This window comes from Phycodurus eques, chromosome 4 (genome assembly GCF_024500275.1).
Source record: "Phycodurus eques isolate BA_2022a chromosome 4, UOR_Pequ_1.1, whole genome shotgun sequence".
NCBI lineage: Eukaryota > Metazoa > Chordata > Actinopteri > Syngnathiformes > Syngnathidae > Phycodurus > Phycodurus eques.
In genome coordinates this window covers 6,239,860-6,258,067 of record NC_084528.1, presented here as the reverse complement: position 1 = coordinate 6,258,067, position 18,208 = coordinate 6,239,860, and the positions used below count along the sequence as shown (strand labels likewise).

The following is an 18,208-nucleotide window of genomic DNA, read 5'->3' as shown; positions in this document are numbered from 1 at the left end:
CATCGATAAAAGATGCAACAACAACATTGCTTACAGTTTGTGTCAACATGTAGTGTAACGGCATATTGAGACATAACCTTTTGTTTACTGCAACATCTGGAGCATTAGGCCAACAACGGTAATCATGAGAAATTACATTTGCAGTGTTGTTTCAAATGCTTGCCTTGTTTGTTAAGAACTGCATTAGTTTCTGTCATTTGGCATATTATGTGTATGGCTTTTGTCTACCAACAGTGTGTGATTAAATAAATGCAGCCCTATGGGGGGCACAAGTCAGTGCAAACTGTAGGCCGGTCCCAAGCCCGGATAAATGCAGAGGGTTGCGTCAGGAAGGGCATCCGGCTTAAAACCTTGCCAAACAAATATGAGCGTTCATCCAAAGAATTCCATACCGGATCGGTCGTGGCCCGGGTTAACAACGTCCGCCACCGACGCCGTCAACCTGCGGGGCGCCGTTGGAAATTCAGCTACTGTGGGTCGAAGTCAAAGAAGAAGAAGAGGTGGAAAGCGGGTTCTTCGGCAGAAAGAGAAGAGGAAAACACAGAGCCTAGAACTGAATGTGGGGACTATGACAGGAAAATCTCTGGAGTTGGTTGACATGATGATTAGGAGAAAGGTTGATATATTGTGTGTCCAGGAGACCAGGTGGAAAGGCAGTAAGGCTAGAAGTTTAGGGGCAGGGTTTAAATTATTTTACCATGGTGTAGATGGGAAGAGAAATGGAGTCGGGGTTATATTAAAAGAAGAGTTGGCTAAGAATGTCTTGAAGGTGAAAAGAGTATCAGATCGAGTGATGAGGCTGAAATTTGAAATTAAGGGTGTTATGTGTAATGTGATTAGTGGCTATGCCCCACAGGTAGGATGTGACCTAGGGGTGAAAGAGAAATTCTGGAAGGAGCTAGATGATGTAGTTCTGAGCATCCCAGACAGAGAGAGAGTCATAATTGGTGCAGATTGTAATGGACATGTTGGTGATGGTAATAGGGGTGATGAAGAAGTGATGGGTAAGTACGGCATCCAGGAAAGGAACTTGGAGGAACAGATAGTGGTAGACTTTGCAACAAGGATGCAAATGGCTGTAGTGAACACTTTTTTCCAGAAGAGGCACGAACATAGGGTGACCTACAAGAGCGGAGTTAGAAGCTCACAGGTGGATTACATCTTGTGCAGACGATGTAATCTGAAGGAGGTTACCAACTGTAAGGTAGTGGTAGGGGAGAGTGTGGCTAGACGGTATAGGATGGCGGTGTGTAAGATGACTCTAGTGGTGGGGAGGAAAATTAGGAAGACAAAGGAAGAGAAGAGAACCATGTGGTGGAAGCTGAGACAGGACGAGTGTTGTGCAGCTTTTCGGGAAGAGGTGATACAGGCTCTCGGTGGACGGGAGGAGCTTCCAGAAGACTGGACCACTGCAGCCAAGGTGATCAGAGAAGCAAGCAGGAGAGTACTTGGTTTATCTTCTGGCAGGAAAGGAGAGAAGGAGACTTGGTGGTGGAACCTCACAGTACAGGAAATCATACAAGGAAAAAGGTTAGCTAAGAAGAAGTGGGACACCGAGAGGACAGAGGAGAGGCGAAAGGAATACATTGAGATGCGACACAGGGCAAAGGTAGAGGTGGCAAAGGCAAAACAAGAGGCATATGATGACATGTATGGCAGGTTGGACACTAAAGAAAGAGAAAAGGATCTATACAGGCTGGCCAGACAGAGGGATAGAGATGGGAAGGATGTGCAGCAGGTTAGGGTGATTAAGGATAGAGATGGAAATATGTTGACTGGTGCCAGCAGTGTGCTAGCTAGATGGAAAGAATACTTCGAGGAGTTGATGAATGAAGAAAATGAGAGAGAAGGGAGAGTAGAAGAGGCAAATGTGGTGGACCAGGAAGTGGCAATGATTAGTAAGGGGGAAGTTAGAAAGGCATTAAAGAGAATGAAAAATGGAAAGGCAGTTGGTCCTGATGACATTCCTGTGGAGGTATGGAAGCATCTAGGAGAGGTGGCTGTGGAGTTTTTGACCAGCTTGTTCAATAGAATTCTAGCGGGTGAGAAGATGTCTGAGGAATGGAGGAAAAGCGTACTGGTGCCCATTTTTAAGAACAAAGGTGATGTGCAGAGCTGTGGCAACTATCGAGGAATAAAGTTGATGAGCCACACAATGAAGTTATGGGAAAGAGTAGTGGAGGCTAGACTCAGGACAGAAGTGAGTATTTGCGAGCAACAGTATGGTTTCATGCCTAGAAAGAGTACCACAGATGCATTATTTGCCTTGAGGATGTTGATGGAAAAGTACAGAGAAGGTCAGAAGGACCTACATTGAGTGTTTGTAGATCTAGAGAAAGCCTATGACAGAGTACCCAGAGAGGAACTGTGGTACTGCATGCGGAAGTCTGGAGTGGCAGAGAAGTATGTTAGAATAATACAGGACATGTACGAGGGCGGCAGAACAGCGGTGAGGTGTTCTGTAGGTGTGACAGAAGAATTTAAGGTGGACGTGGGACTGCATCAGGGATCAGCCCTGAGCCCCTTCCTTTTTGCAGTGGTGATGGATAGGCTGACAGATGAGGTTAGACTGGAATCCCCGTGGACCATGATGTTTGCAGATGACATTGTGATCTGAAGGGAGCAGCTGGAAGAACAGTTAGAAAGATGGAGGCATGCACTGGAAAGAAGAGGAATGAAGATTAGCCGAAGTCAAACAATATATGTGCATGAATGAGAGGGGTGGTGGGGGAAGAATGAGGCTACACGGAGAAGAGATAGCAAGGGTGGAGGACTTTAAATACTTGGGGTCAACCGTCCAGAGCAATGGTGAGTGTGGTCAGGAAGTGAAGAAACGGGTCCAAGCAGGTTGGAACGGGTGGAGGAAGGTGTCAGGTGTTATGTGACAGAAGAGTCTCTGCTCGGATGAAGGGCAAAGTTTATAAAACAGTGGTGAGGCCAGCCATGATGTATGGATTAGAGATAGTGGCACTGAAGAGACAACAGGAAGCAGAGCTGGAGGTGGCGGAAATGAAGATGTTGAGGTTCGCTCTTGGAGTGACCAGGTTGGATAAAATTAGAAATGAGCTCATCAGAGGGACAGCCAAGGTTCGATGTTTTGGAGACAAAGTTAGAGAGAGCAGACTTAAATGGTTTGGACACGTCTAGAGGAGAAATTGAGTATATTGGTAGAAGGATGATGAGGATGGAGCTGCCAGGCAAGAGAGCTAGAGGAAGACCAAAGAGACGGTTGATGGATGTCGTGAGGAAAGACATGATGGCAGTTGGTGTTCGAGAGGAGGATGCAGGAGACAGGCTTACATGGAAAAGGATGACGCGCTGTGGCGACCCCTAACGGGACAAGCCGAAAGGAAAAGAAGAAGTGTGTGATTAAATAGGAAAGAACATTGAATTTGCATTAATTTGTAACAATTTCTTTGTCCTTTTGTAATGTTATAGTGTTGGTCTGGTTTGAATTGCAATACATTTTCTATTAGATATTTAGTCCGTATGAATTACTGTGTTTTAGCCAATAAACGTGAGGCATGTGATGCCAGAAATGCTTTACTTCGCATGAAGGCATGACGTCATCCAAAACAACATTCAGAGGGATCAAATTATGGAAAAGTAGCAAAAATGTTAACCTAATTAAAGTGGTGACTTTCAAGTGTGCTGGAGGCGCAAGAAAAACCATCCCTGTAGATACAAAGTTAATATATTTAGAGACTCAACTGCATTAGTTTGATCAAATACGACACAAATTAGTTACACCATGTGTTTTCAAGTGGAACAAACTTTCAGTGTTTGTCAGTGCGTATTATTGTATGAATTTATTTTCTGAATGAATAGTTGTTTTGTTTTTTTTGTTTTACTTTTTTCATACTTTTGCCCTCACTTGCAAATTAATTTGGTTAGACCCAGTTCACAAATAAATAATGTGCCTTCTTTTCTCTTTGTACCCATAAATTCACTGATGTGCTTACTCCACCCACACTGCTCACAGGATTCAGATGGAACCTCCAGACCAGAGGCTGTTCTTCCCCCAGTGTTTTCTGCCCTACGTCAATCGAGAGTGGTGTCCTCCACCTCCGAAGAGGAAGAGGCCCTTACAGAGAAGTTCCTTAAGATTAACTGCAAGTACATAACTGATGGAAAGGTAAGATGGTCTTGTCTTTGTTGAGATATGTTAAGCAAAGATAAAAAAAAATTAAAACATTTCAGGACTAAACCTCAAGCGCTTTACTTTTACATTCATTTGTGTTAAGAAATTAAAGAATAATGCATAGTCACAGCACTGTATCTAACAGTTAAATTTTTGCTTACTTTAAATTTCAATTGAGCAGTTGTTCGTAATACTGCATATCAAAGTAAAGACACCATTGTTTTATTAATATCTGACAGAATTGATGTGCAGTGCCATTTCTCCTCCAACGGTGGTGTGGATTTTGGCATCCAAACAGTTAAATTTTGCTCTGAACTGACCAGACTCTATTCTGCCAGTATTTAACTGACTTGTCCAAATGTTGTTCAGCAAACTTTAAACGAGTTTTGACATGCTTTTTTTCAGCAATGGGGTCTTGCAGGGTGATCGTGCATACAGGCCATGGCGGCGAAGTACATTACTCACTGTTTTACTTGTGACAACAGTACCTGCTAAATTCCAGGTCTTTTTAAAGCCCTCCACGGGTGGTCATTGGCTCTTCGACAACTCTTCTGATTATTCTTTGCACTCCTCTGTCAGAAATCTTGCGAGGAGCACCTGATTGAGGCAAATTTATGGTTGTATGATTGGCTTTCCACTTAAGTATTATGGCCCCAACCGTGCTCACTGGAACATTCAGAAGCTTAAATATGCACCTGTAACCAATGCCATCATTATGTTTTGCAACAATTACTTTGGTCTTGAGACTCACACCTTGGCAATGAGACCTTTTTGTAGGCCATCAATTAGGACTGAAGCAGCTGATATTCATTTGCACTGACAAGGGGCTGGATTGCTGTTTGATTATTGATAGATTTTAGGTGTTGTCTTGGCTTTCCATGCCTTTTTGCACTTCCCTTTCTTCACGTGTTCAATAGTTGTTCCCTGTGTCATTACAAATTTTTACACACAACATAATTTTTTAGCTTATTTGTTCTACTTTCTTTGCATGTGTGGATTAATTGGGTTGTTCCCAACGTCTGGTGAAATTTTCAGGTCAATAGCACCTTTGGAAGTACATTTAGTGTGAAAAATGGTGCCTGTTAAATAATTATTTCAGCCACTGTATTTTTAAGGTGGAAGAAGACAGATTTGGTGATGGATTTGAGTGGAGAGCGAGAGAGTGGAGTCCAGATGACACAGAGATTTCGGACTTCAGTGGATGCAGAGATGGAATAGATGTTTATGTTGAGAGGGAGCTCTCCAACCTTCCTAAGCAGTGCCGTAGGAGACACAACCATGAGCTCAGGTTTTTATGTCACAGATGCAGTTGACAAGGGCTTGGGGGGATGGTTTGGTGGAGAGGTACAGCTGAGTGTCATCAGCATAGTAGTGGAAATTGAGGGAGCATGTACACAGTGTTGCAACACTGTGTACATACATTGAAATTGTGGGAGCATGTACACAGTGAAGAGGGTTGGTCCAAGCACAGAGCCTTGACGAACACCATGATGTATTAGTACTGAGGTGGAGGTGTAACCATCTATGGAGACAAACTGTTGCTGGTGGTAGAGGTTGGTGAACCAGGAGAGGGCTGTACCAGTGAGGCCCAGGTGGTGAGATAGGCCATAGTGCACTTCTGTGTACTTTGCACGAAGCCAACCAAGCACTGGCTAATTTAGTCATATCCACTTCCTACTGCATTATTACTCGTAAACACAGCATTTCATCACCAAGCCACCGAATTACACTTGTAAATTAATGTAGTGGTACGGCACATGTCAGTGGCAAACACAAATGCCCCACGTCGACACCTTAGACAATTATTATTATTAGAAAATAACGTTTGTAACGCAATTAGCCAACATTCATGTGTGCCACCATTGCAGATCTGCTTTACTTTTCGGTCTTACATAATAGTGCTTTGGCCATCGTGTCAAAGTGGTTCTTTCACTCTGGAACTTCATCCAATTAAGCTGCCAAGTCACTGGCTCAGAAACTGGTTTTGGGGGTGGTTATTTTGTTAATTACCCTCATTGTTTCATAACATTGGGGTGGAATTGCTGAACTGCTTGCTCACAGACACATTTTCAGAACTAGACGGATAACTTGAGATTTACTTAGTTGTTTAAATTCACAGACACTGATGGGTGGGCAGGCACTCCGGAAACCCAACTATGTCTATACAAACATTAAAGGTGAACCTTTCATAATACAGTGTATGTCCACTTTCAAGCTACCAACCAGGAATTATTTTAATGAATTGTACGTACTTCAGCCATCGTCTGTTCGCCACTGGATGCCTGTAAAGCATGTGTGTGTTGAGAGAGCTTTCCTGGCCGAATACCCACAAACGTCAACGGTATTGAACCGCTGCTGATTCACTTTCAGCTTCCAAATGAATTCATTTAAGTGGTCGGCACTAGCAGTCAATCACTTTAGAACAGTACCGGGACAGAGAGAACGGCATTGAACAATAGAACCATAACCCCAGCCTGAAACAGCTCCTCACCAATCCCTTTCTTTCTTCCGTTTGTATTGTTTCAGGGTTCAGTAAGTGGGGTGTTGCTGGTGACACCCAACAACATCATGTTTGATCCTCACCGGATGGACCCTCTGGTTCAAACCCATGGGTGCGAGGAGTATGGTATCATGTGTCCTCTGGAAGAGGTCCAATCTGCCGCCATCTTTAAAGAGGTCACTGACCCCAAGATCAGAGAGACTGTGCCTGAGTAAGAGAACTAATACAGGCAATCTGAATCGATTATGCAAGGAAGAAAATGTGTATGCGATCAGTGGCTACTTTCTGCTAATTTAATTGCTTTTCTTCCTTCAGGGATTATTTTCCCATTCTTATTTCCTAACTTTTTTAAAAAAACAAATTTTCCAAGATTTCTGAGGGAGCTAAGGTCAAATGTTAATTTGTTTTATTCTATCTTTTTTCTTCAAAATTGGAGGGCATTTCTCTTTGTCAGAGGAAAAGGCCCGCTCATAATAACGTGCTTGATGCGATTGCGGTCAAAGGTCATGTTTTTAACTGCTCCTGCTATACCTTTCACCTGTTTTTTGTACATTCTAAATTAAAAGATGCATCTATCAAAGCTAATCCGCCCCTAAAATGTGACTGCTATGATCATTCTGATGGTTCACAATTTTTTTCCCAATTTCACACCACCCCCAGCTCTGACCCACTTGGAAATCTAGCAAAATTCTTCTAATCAATGTGCTTCTCTAGCTACACCCACAGTCTGATTGCATCAGCAACCAATTGACAGTGTAATTATTTTCCCATGTTTACCAAAATAAGAATGAAAATGCAATTATACCAGGGTTAATGAAGTATGCCTTAACCTTCCTACGCTTTGGTTGCTGCTCTGTATCCAGAAGGAATTAGCTACATATGTGGAATCATTTGTTTCCTCCCACAGAATCGTCTGTTTTTCTTTTGCGTCAGTTGGATTGTTTTTAAGTCACAAGCCTGTCCGACCCTGAATTATGCAAGGATAAATATAGTGTTGGAGCCCTATAATGCCTTTTCTTTTCTTTTTTTTTTCTTTTTTTTTTAATGTTTCTTCTGCTGGCAGCATGGTCTGACCAGTGCTGTATTTAGCTTGCTGGGAGTTGCTGCCCCATGGAGCAGTTATTGTACTGGCAATCTGTATCTTTCACTCTCCCTCCTCTTATGCATAGTGTAATTCTGTCCTGTATGATGTATCTAGTGTACAGGTTTCATAGACTACTTCGGGATCACCGCTATATATGTCACTTAGTAGTGGCAGAATGTGGGGTAAAAAAAAAAAAACATCCTTCAGTCACAAGCATCTTATTATTTCTTGATGATGGATAGAATTGCTTGTGTCTCATTTCACACTGTTTATCTTTCCAGTGACCTGGAACCTCTGCCATCAGAGAGACATCCTTCCCATCAGAAGGACCCAGAGCAGCTCCTGCGGGAACCAGGGGCCAATGATAGTGGCAGCACTGCCCCACGCAGCACAGAGGGCTCAATTTCAGAAGATGTATTCACAGAGTCTGAGCTGTCCCCCATAAGGGAGGAAGAACAAGCATCCAGTGGGGATGTCTGTCTGGATAAGTCCTCTGGCGCCTCTACAGAGTCTGTGCAAACCGTGACACCGGAGGAGCCTACTGGCTTGCAGGTCCCAGGCAGTGCCCGCAGCTCAGTCAGCTGTCCTGAGGAGCTTCCAGTGGCGAAAGCCTCCGCCACAGCAGTGGACAATCCTCCAGACATCTGCCGCGGAAAATAATATTCAGTCGCTTTTGGGATCCAAGCAGCACAGTGAAGAGAAGCCACCAAGCACACTCACTACCAGCACCACCACTAGCCAGGCCCAGCACCCCAGCAGCAGCAGCACCTCTCGTCCAGGGTCTGAAAGCGCACCTACCCCACTTGCCACAGACACCCTTTCTGTCACAGCCAGTCCACTGGGAGATGCCAACAAGGGGACTGAAGTCTCCAAAACAGACTCTATGCAACAGGGGACAGAGGAGAAATATAATGTAGAACAGGGGCAAAAGGGCAACACACAGAATGCACAGGGTAAACACAATTATCATTATGATTTTTTTTTTCCCCAAAGCAGCTGAACTGTGATGCAGTTATTCTTTAAGTATCTAAGTGAATTGTTGATTCTGTTTTGCGTAAAAAGACCAATTTAATTTATCATTTAGTTTTAATCATTTAAACATTTGTATAAAACCATGCCATGAAAAACAAAGTCATATGAACAAAGTGCATAACTTAATGAACAATATTTATATGGCCTTAACCTTTCCATGGAAGTTTGACTTGGCACCCAGAGCTTCTTGAGACACTGCCCAGTCATGATAGTAGGTGACAGGCACCACCAGAGCACTTCGGATTAGAGGAGGGAAGAATGCAGTTTTTATGTCGCTTCATGTAGCTATTCGGATTATTGCATCAGATTGGTCCTTTTTGATTTGATGAAGCATAGCTAAAGTATTGTTTTCCATCCAGTTTGGGTTAATAAAGCAGTACATTTGCTGTGTGTGATATACATACTCAAATGGGTCACTATTCTCATGTGAGGATGCATTCTGATGCCAGCTGTGAACTGCTGTACCTTAATCTGTCTGCTTGTGATCAAATCACAGATCATGTATGCCAGGACAGAACAGAGCCATCACAGTGACTCATTTGGTGCTGCATTACCCACTTTAGCTATACTGTGCTCAACAGTGATTCTAACACATTTTTCCTTGCGAAGAAGAAACAAACCAAGACAGCGGCAGGGAGTTTTTTCATTTTCACTCTGCCTGGCAATTATTCTGCAAAAGCAGTTTACAATTTAATGGCATATACATACTTCCATTCTGCGCACATTAACACACCCCATACATTATTTTGCTCCTTTGGAGTTTATGGCACAGAATGACCAATGTCAGATGGAGTGACCAGTAAATGGAAGAATATACCATCAAGGGGTCATGGTTTCTTATCTAGATGAGGCATCTGTTAAAAAAAATACTTAAAATACAATACTGTATATCGTTACAATTAAATCCAATGATATACTGCAGTTAACTATTTTGATTTAAAATGGTCTCATTTTGCTTTTCATATGACTTTGATGTCCTCAACTAGGCTCTGCAGAGAGGAGGAAGAGCCCCTCACACAAGTTCCTTTGTCTGCGGGTGAGGAAGCCGATGAAGAAGACGTTTGTTTCCAATGCCAGCGCATCCATGCAGCAGTATGCCCAACAGGGCAAGAAGCACGAGTACTGGTTTGCTGTGCCACAGGAGAGGTCAGTCATTCTACAACGTGACTCTAAAGACCCCTATCTCAATGGCCTGGAGTCTAGTTGGCGACATGATGACGACTCTAGTCTCCACTGCTTGCGGGGATGTCTCTGTGACATCTCCAGTCTCCTGGGGACAAGCTGCGTCGCCAGGGAATCGGAGTGAAATCGAACGTGTTCCGTTTAATTAGAGACCCTTTGGCGACTCCTCGATACACCCACTATTGAGAAAAATCTTGAATTAGCTCAATGTCACAAAAATGCAATCATTCGTCATGAAAATGTATGTGGACGTCTCTACGTATGCCCACTTCAACCTCTGAGAATATCAGAACGATCGCCCCAATATTTTGGATTTTATGGACGCCGCTTAATGTAAAAAAACTACAAGCAGTTGTCACCAAAACTTATGTGGACATCCTTTTAATATCAGAACGATCGCCCCAATACTTCATTTCATGGATGTTAGCGTGTTTTCCTCATTAGAGGACTGTCCTGGTATCCATGGTCCATCGGCTGAGCATGGAGCACACAAACACACACACATGTAATATACATTATACATTTATTTAAAGAATATACAGCGGCTGAAATGAGTATTTAACATGTTACCATTTTTCTCACTAAATATACTTCCAAAGGTGCTATTGACCTGAAAATTTAACCAGATGTTGGCAGCAATCCAAGCAATCCATACGTACAAATAAAGTAGAACAAATAAGATCAGAAGTTAAGTTGTGCGTAATAACTTGAAATGATACAGGGAAAAAGTATTGAACACGCCAACTGGTATTTATTTAATACTTTGTATAAAAGCCTTTGTTTGCAATGACAGCTTCAAGACGTATGTATGGAGAAACTAGTCTCATGCATTGCACTGGTGTGATTTTGGCCCATTCCGCCACACAAGCAGTCTTCAAATCTTGAAGGTTCTGTGGGCTTCTTTTATGGACCTTGAGTTTCAATTCTTTCCATAGATTTTAGATTGGATTCAAGTCAGGTGATTGGCTGGGCCATTTTAGCAGTTTTATTTGTTTTTCTTTTAAACCAATTGAGAGTTTCCTTGGCAGTCTGTTTTGGATCATTATCCTGCTAAAATGTCCACCCTCATTTAATTTTCATCATCCTCGTAGATAGCAGCAGATTTTTGTCAGGAATGTCTCTGTAGATTTACCCATTCAGCCTTCTGTCAATAATGTGAAGTTTACCAGTACCATTTGCTGAAAATCAGCCGCCCACCATCATGTTCCCATCTCCGGACTTCAATGTTGGTATGGTGTTTTTAGGGTGATGTGCAGTGCCATTTCTCCTCCAAACATCTGCATTATGGCATCACAACAGTTAAATTTTGCTCTCATCCGACCAGTCCAAAACTTTCCCAAATGTGTTCAGTAATCTTTAAATGAGCTTTGACATGCTTTTTTTTCAGCAGTGGGGTTTTGCGTGGTGAACAGAGTGCATTACTCACCGTTTTCCTGGTGACAACAGTACCTGCTAATTCCAGATCTTTTTGAAGCTCTCCACAGGTGGTCATTGGCTGTTGGACAACTCTTATTATTCTTTTGACTCCTCCTGTCAGAAATCTTGCGAGGAGCACCTGATCGAGGCAAATCTATATTGGTATAATTGGCTTTCCACTTACGTATTATGGCCCCAAGCGTGCTCCCTGGAACGTTCAGAAGCTTAAATATGCACCTGTAACAAGTACCATCGTTATGTTTTGCAACAGTTACTATGCGATGGCCTTGAGAGCTCTCTGCTCTTACCCATCATGAGATGTGTCTTGACTCACACCTTGGCAATGAGACGTTTTTGTAGGCCATCAATTAGGACTGAACCAGTTTATATTAATTTGCACTAACAAGGGGCTGGGTTGCTGTTTGATTATTGATAGATTTTAGGTGTTGTCTTGGCTTTCCGTGCCTTTTTGCACCTCCCTTTCTTCATGTGTTCAATACTTTTTCCCTGTGTCATTTCGCATTTTGACACACAACTTAATTTCTGAACTTATTGGTTGTACTTTCTTTGAATGTATGGATTGCTTGGGTTGTTTCCAACATCTGGTGAAATGTTCTGGTCAATTGCACTTTTGGAAGTATATTTAGTGAGAAAAATGGTGACGTGCTACATACATACTTCAGCCGCTGTATACTATATACTGTATACAAGCCAATATCAGCAACCTCCGGGTGAATTGGTTGTCACATTGTCTGGAGACGCCTCACAGACATCTTTCCTGGTGAGAGCGCAAGCAATATTTCGGTCTCTAGGGTCCCGGAGTCAGTCCCGGCTCCGCCAGTGAGATAGGGCCTTAAGCCTCAAGATGCATAGTGCACAGATGTCTTTGAATCGTTACACCTGTTTGATGTTAGGCTGTTTGGAGCAGTGTTAAGTTACGTTAAGTTAAGATTTAAAAAACAGCATAGACTATTAAAGTAAGGGGAAGTTCACTGAACACTCTGAATGATCACTTTTCTTTTTTTTTTTTTTTTTTACATGTCATTTAACAACATTCAAATATGCATTCTGCCAGACACCAAAATAAAATGTCCATTATTTATTCATTCTGGTGGTCGTGACATGCATGTGACCTAGGCACGTCTGGTCTCCTCAAAGCACGTTCTCTCTCCCCCTCAATGGCACAGTGCTCTTTCCAACTAGTAATCTCATTCGAATCAGACAAGCATCCGTGTTAAATTTATTTATTTTATTTTTTGGGGGGTCAGCCATGGTTCCATTAAATGCTTTTTGGTTATGCAACACGTTGACTGCGGGACACTGAAATTCTGCTCACTTTTTATTATGAACTGGAGAACTTCAGCCTGGTCTTGTTGTTCTGCTCCACAGGTTGCTTAGTGTTGGATTTATCTTGCCCAACATTATAAAAAATAGACACAAAAGGAATGAAGACGCTGGTTTCTTTTTCTCATGAGGAGGGTGCATGGGAGATTGTTCAGATTACAGCCTCTCCACACGCTCTAAACAATCTCTCCCGTCGCTCCTGCATTTATTTGAAAATAGGGAGGTTTCTAAGTTTACAAGACATAACGTACTAAGCTACAAGACACAACACACGAAGGGTAGGGTTTCAAGGGGAAAACATGGCACCAACACCTGCCACGTCCCGGCCACGTCCTTCTCGCAGATGATTCCTGCTGAGTCATCTTCTTGAAGGCGGGACATCTTTCTTTCTAAAAATTGTCCATAATACTAATGCAAGCTAAGCAAATAAATGATAACTTCTACAATATATCCAACACTTAGCTACAGCATTTCCCACCTGGCAAACAATTTTCCAGTGTGCTGTTCGTACAGATACAGTAAGAGCTAAAGGACGTGTCAGATTCAAAGCTAGCTTTGAAAAGTCGGGCTTATAGCTGTTACTAATCATTTAGCTTTTCTTTGCACTGCAACTAGTGTGTTAGAAGAGTGCTGCTCAGGTGAACAACTGAACAGCTCACAAGGTCTTTCATCAGACAGCAATAGACTCTCTGGAATCTGACCTAGATGGGAAGCGAGGCGTATGATGCGTCTTTAAGTAACTTGGGAATTGTGTACGAAGAAATGGGAGACTATGAATGAGCCATACACTAGCAAGACACTGAATACAACTCAACTTACTGACTTTTGTACAATTTGTAAAATCTTGCGGGCTTTACATGATACTTACATAATATTTTACTTCCTGTAATTTATCATGTATCTCACTCTCAAGTATAACGCGCGCCTCCAAAATTGACCGAAAAAAAATTATCAGGAAAATACCTATGTATAATGCGCATCATCGATTTGCTCCGATCCACAATCTTAACATCAATTCATTCGCATTGAACTGCCACGCTGCTCGATTGTTTACTACGTCTTCAGCAATGTTGATTACTTTTTGTTAAAATGTCCAAAATTTTACCAAACAAACTTTTTCTCATATTTGGGATATTAAATTATCATTATTTGCGGTCAGGCTCGGTCACTATCCCCGCAAATAGCGGGGATCCACTTAAGTGCAGCACCATTTTTGGATTAAACATTATTCAACAGAGTACTGGGCTGTCTGATCTCAAAATATGTTTTCAGACATATCTGTATTATCACAAGAGGTTATCTGTAGTTAAAATTCAAATTTTTTTCCTTGTTCATACTTGATCATATTTTAAATCTGGAGAAAATGTAAATGTTTGTCTTTGACAATTATTTCAGTTCTTTATTACAAAGTGGCATTTGCATTCAACCACAATTTAACCACAGACAGATCACTAGATTATGATTTGATGACATGAAGCAACTTCTCATGTAAGCAAAAGATTGGCTTTCAAAGATTTTAGAACAGACAAGGCATTTCTAAAAACCATTGCATATCTTTGAATAAAACGACCCAAATATCCTATTAGAAACATGTTATGTAATCGGGGTTGTATGTTGTATTGCTCAGTATATACAGTATTATCCACCTAAAATGTTGCAGTTACTAATCGATGAGTGATGATATTTGTTCTAATTTTTAGGTGTTTAGAGACAACAAATTGCCTCTGTAATTAATTTTCTCCATTTGTTCCTCCTAGGTCAGACCACCTTTATGTGTTCTTCATGCAGTGGAGCCCAGATATGTATGGTGAGGGTGTCAGAGGGATGGGACAAGAACCTGGATTTATGGTTGTCAAGACGTTAGAGGTGTCAGAAAGTGCTGTGGACGAGCCCATCACTGGCCTCAATGTCAAAGAATGGGAGGTAGGGTCTTCCCAGCTAAATTGTGTGTGTGTGTTGTGTTTTATTGAGTCAGGCTTACAGAAATGGATTAATTAGTTCTTCACTGTTAATTAATCCATCATCTGCGAAACCAGAATAATGTGTTGTACTGGTTTAACTGCAATGTGTGTGTCACATTAAATGTTCAACACTTATTTTGCTTTCATTATGCAATGCTCAGTGTAAATGTATAGTTTTGCAAACTGCTTCTGTATTTTACATTTGTGTGAGCCACATTATTTGTTGGTTTGATTGTAAATTTATGTGAACTTTATGTATGCTTTCTTTGCTTGGAATCGCATATTCTGAACCTCCAACCAAAGTGTTTTGCATGTTTGTGTAATTGTTTACTATTCTCAGTCAGTGTATTTTTGAACCATTACATGTTGTGTGACAATCGTGTTTGTTGGTTAGCATTTGGCAACCTATTTTGTTGAATGGACATCAGCCAACATGATTATATGTAACGATGGCGATCCTGCGCCATGCAGCCACACCGGGACTCACACCTGCGCTGTCACTGGTTGGAAGTCGAGGGCACTGACTCCTGAGCTAAAAGTCCTGGCTGACGCAATGGCAAGCACCCTCTTTTGAGGGTTCTCAACGTTACATGTGCTTTATTTACAACATGCAGTGGAAAAACTCACTTTATTTGGGGGAGAAGGCCATACTGTGTTGATTTCAACGTTTTGTTTTCCTAATTTTCTCAAAGTATACAATTTTTGGCTGTAGAATATTGCAAGGGAGCATAACCGAGGTTGTATTTTAATAGTTGTAGCTTTGTGAGTGAATTGGAAATTAGTCCAATCAAAGTGTTTGTAAAATTTGCATCCCTATGGGGGCACAAGCCAGTGCAAACTGTAGGACGGTCCCAAGCCCGAATAAATTGCGTCAGAGGGTTGCGTCAGGAAGGGAATCCGGCTTAAAACTTTGCCAAACAAATATGAGCGTTCGTCCAAAGAATTCCATACCGGATCGGTCGTGGCCCGGGTTAACAACGTCTGCCACCGGCACCGTCAACCTGCAGGGCGCCGTGGGAAATTCAGCTACTGTGGGTCGAAGTCGAAGAAGAAGAAGAGGTGGAAAGCGGGTTATTCGACAGAAAGAGAAGAGGAAAGCACAGAGCCTAGAACTGAATGTGGGCACTTTGAATGTTGGGACTATGACAGGAAAGTCTCGGGAGTTGGTTGACATGATGATAAGGAGAAAGGTTGATATATTGTGTGTCCAGGAGACCAGGTGCAAAGGCAGTATGGCTAGAAGTTTAGGGGCAGGGTTTAAATTATGTCACCATGGTGTAGATGGGAAGAAAAATGAGTTGGGGTTATTTTAAAAGAAGAGTTGGCTAAGAATGTCTTGGAGGTGAAAAGAGTATCAGATCGAGTGATGAGGCTGAAACTTGAAATTGAGGGTGTTATGTATAATGTGATTAGTGGCTATGCCCCACAGGTAGGATGGGACCTAGAGGTGAAAGAGAAATTCTGGAAGGAGCTAGACGAAGTAGTTCTGAGCATCACTGACAGTGAGGAGCGTTGTGATTGGTGCAGATTGTAATGGGCATGTTGGTAAAGGAAATAGGGGTGATGAAGAAGTGATGGGTAAGTACGGCATCCAGGAAAGGAACTTGGACGGACAGATGGTGGTAGACTTTGCAAAAAGGATGCAAATGGCTGTAGTGAACACTTTTTTCCAGAAGAGGCAGGAACATAGGGTGACCTACAAGAGCAGAGGTAGAAGCACGGCGGTGGATTACATCTTGTAATCTGAAGGAGGTTACCGACTGTAAGGTTGTGGTAGGGGAGAGTGTGGCTAGACAGCATAGGATGGTGGTGTGTAAGATGACTCTGGTGGTGGGGAGGAAGATTAGGAAGACAAAGGCAGAGCAGAGAACCATGTGGTGGAAGCTGAGACAGGACGAGTTTTTGACCAGCTTGTTCAATAGAATTCTAGCGGGTGAGAAGATGCCTGAGGAATGGAGGAAAAGCGTACTGGTGCCCATTTTTAAGAACAAAGGTAATGTGCAGAGCTGTGGCAACTATCGAGGAATAAAGTTGATGAGCCACACAATGAAGTTATGGGAAAGAGTAGTGGAGGCTAGACTCAGGACAGAAGTGAGTAATTGCGAGCAACAGTATGGTTTCATGCCTAGAAAGAGTACCACAGATGCATTATTTGCCTTGAGGATGTTGATGGAAAATTACAGAGAAGGTCAGAAGGAGCTACATTGTGTCTTTGTAGATCGAGAGAAAGCCTATTACAGAGTACCCAGAGAGGAACTATGGTACTGCATGCGGAAGTCTGGAGTGGCAGAGAAGTATCTTAGAATAATATAGGACATGTACGAGGGCAGCAGAACAGCGGTGAGGTGTGCTGTAGGTGTGACAGACGAATTTAAGGTGGAGGTGGGACTGCATCAGGGATCAGCCCTGAGCCCCTTCCTGTTTGCAGTGGTGATGGAATCCCTGTGGACCATGATGTTTGCAGATGACATTGTGATCTGCAGTGAAAGCAGGGAGCAGGTGGAGGAACAGTTAGAAAGATGGAGGCATGCACTGTAAAGCAGAGGAATGAAGATGAGCCGAAATAAAACAGAATATATGTGCATGAATGGTGGAGGGGGAAGAGTGAGGCTACAGGGAGAAGAGATAGCAAGGGTGGAGGACTTTAAATACTTTGGGTCAACCGTCCAGAGCAATGGTGAGTGTGGTCAGGAAGTGAAGAAACGGGTCCAAGCAAGTTGGAACGGGTGGAGGAAGGTGTCAGGTGTTATGTGACAGAAGAGTCTCTACTAGGATGAAGGGCAAAGTTTATAAAACAGTGTTGAGGCCAGCCATGATGTATGGATTAGAGACACTGGCACTGAAGAGACAACAGGAAGCAGAGCTGGAGGTGGTGGAAATGAAGATGTTGAGGTTCGCTCTCGGACTGACCAGGTTGGATAAAATTAGAAATGAGCTCATCAGAGGGACAGCCAAGGTTAGATGTTTTGGAGACAAAGTTAGAGAGAGCAGACTGAGATGGTTTGGACACATCCAGGGAGAAATAGTGAGTATATTGGTAGAAGGATGATGAGGATGGAGCTGACAGGCAAGAGAGCTAGAGGAAGACCAAAGAGAAGGTTGATGGATGTAGTGAGAGAAGAAATGAGGGCAGTTGGTGTTCGAGAGGAGAATGCAGGAGATAGGCTTACATGGAAAAGGATGACGCGCTGTGGCGACCCCTAAAGGGACAAGCCGAAAGGAAAAGAAGAAAGTGTTTGTAAAATTTAACCCAGGATAATACAAAGGAGATACTATAGGGAACTGTTTAAGATCGGAGAAGAAAACTTTGATTGGTAATTAATTATAATGTTAATGGATTCTGCTTCTTCTACGTTCATGAATAATGTCATACAGGCAGACAGGTGCACAGGGACTGAATGTTGGGGGAATGTTAATTATAAATGTAATTAGAACAATTTTGTCAAAATCGTTTCTGTGCATTCCTTGTTCTGCAATCATATGTTGAGAACATAAAATAATGGTATGAAATGTGCATAAATCTGTCTGACGTACTAGTGTTACTGTAA

General features: G+C 42.4%; 1 protein-coding gene across 1 annotated transcript in view; it reads left to right on the top strand.

Moving 5' to 3' along the window:
- oxr1a (oxidation resistance 1a) overlaps positions 1-18,208 on the top strand; it is a 184,781-nt gene that overhangs the window by 150,813 nt on the left and 15,760 nt on the right. Inside the window, 6 exon segments of the mRNA XM_061673745.1 lie at positions 3,983-4,135; positions 6,668-6,852; positions 8,007-8,367; positions 8,369-8,678; positions 9,744-9,903; positions 14,457-14,622. Coding sequence (XP_061529729.1) covers positions 3,983-4,135; positions 6,668-6,852; positions 8,007-8,367; positions 8,369-8,678; positions 9,744-9,903; positions 14,457-14,622 — 1,335 coding nt within the window.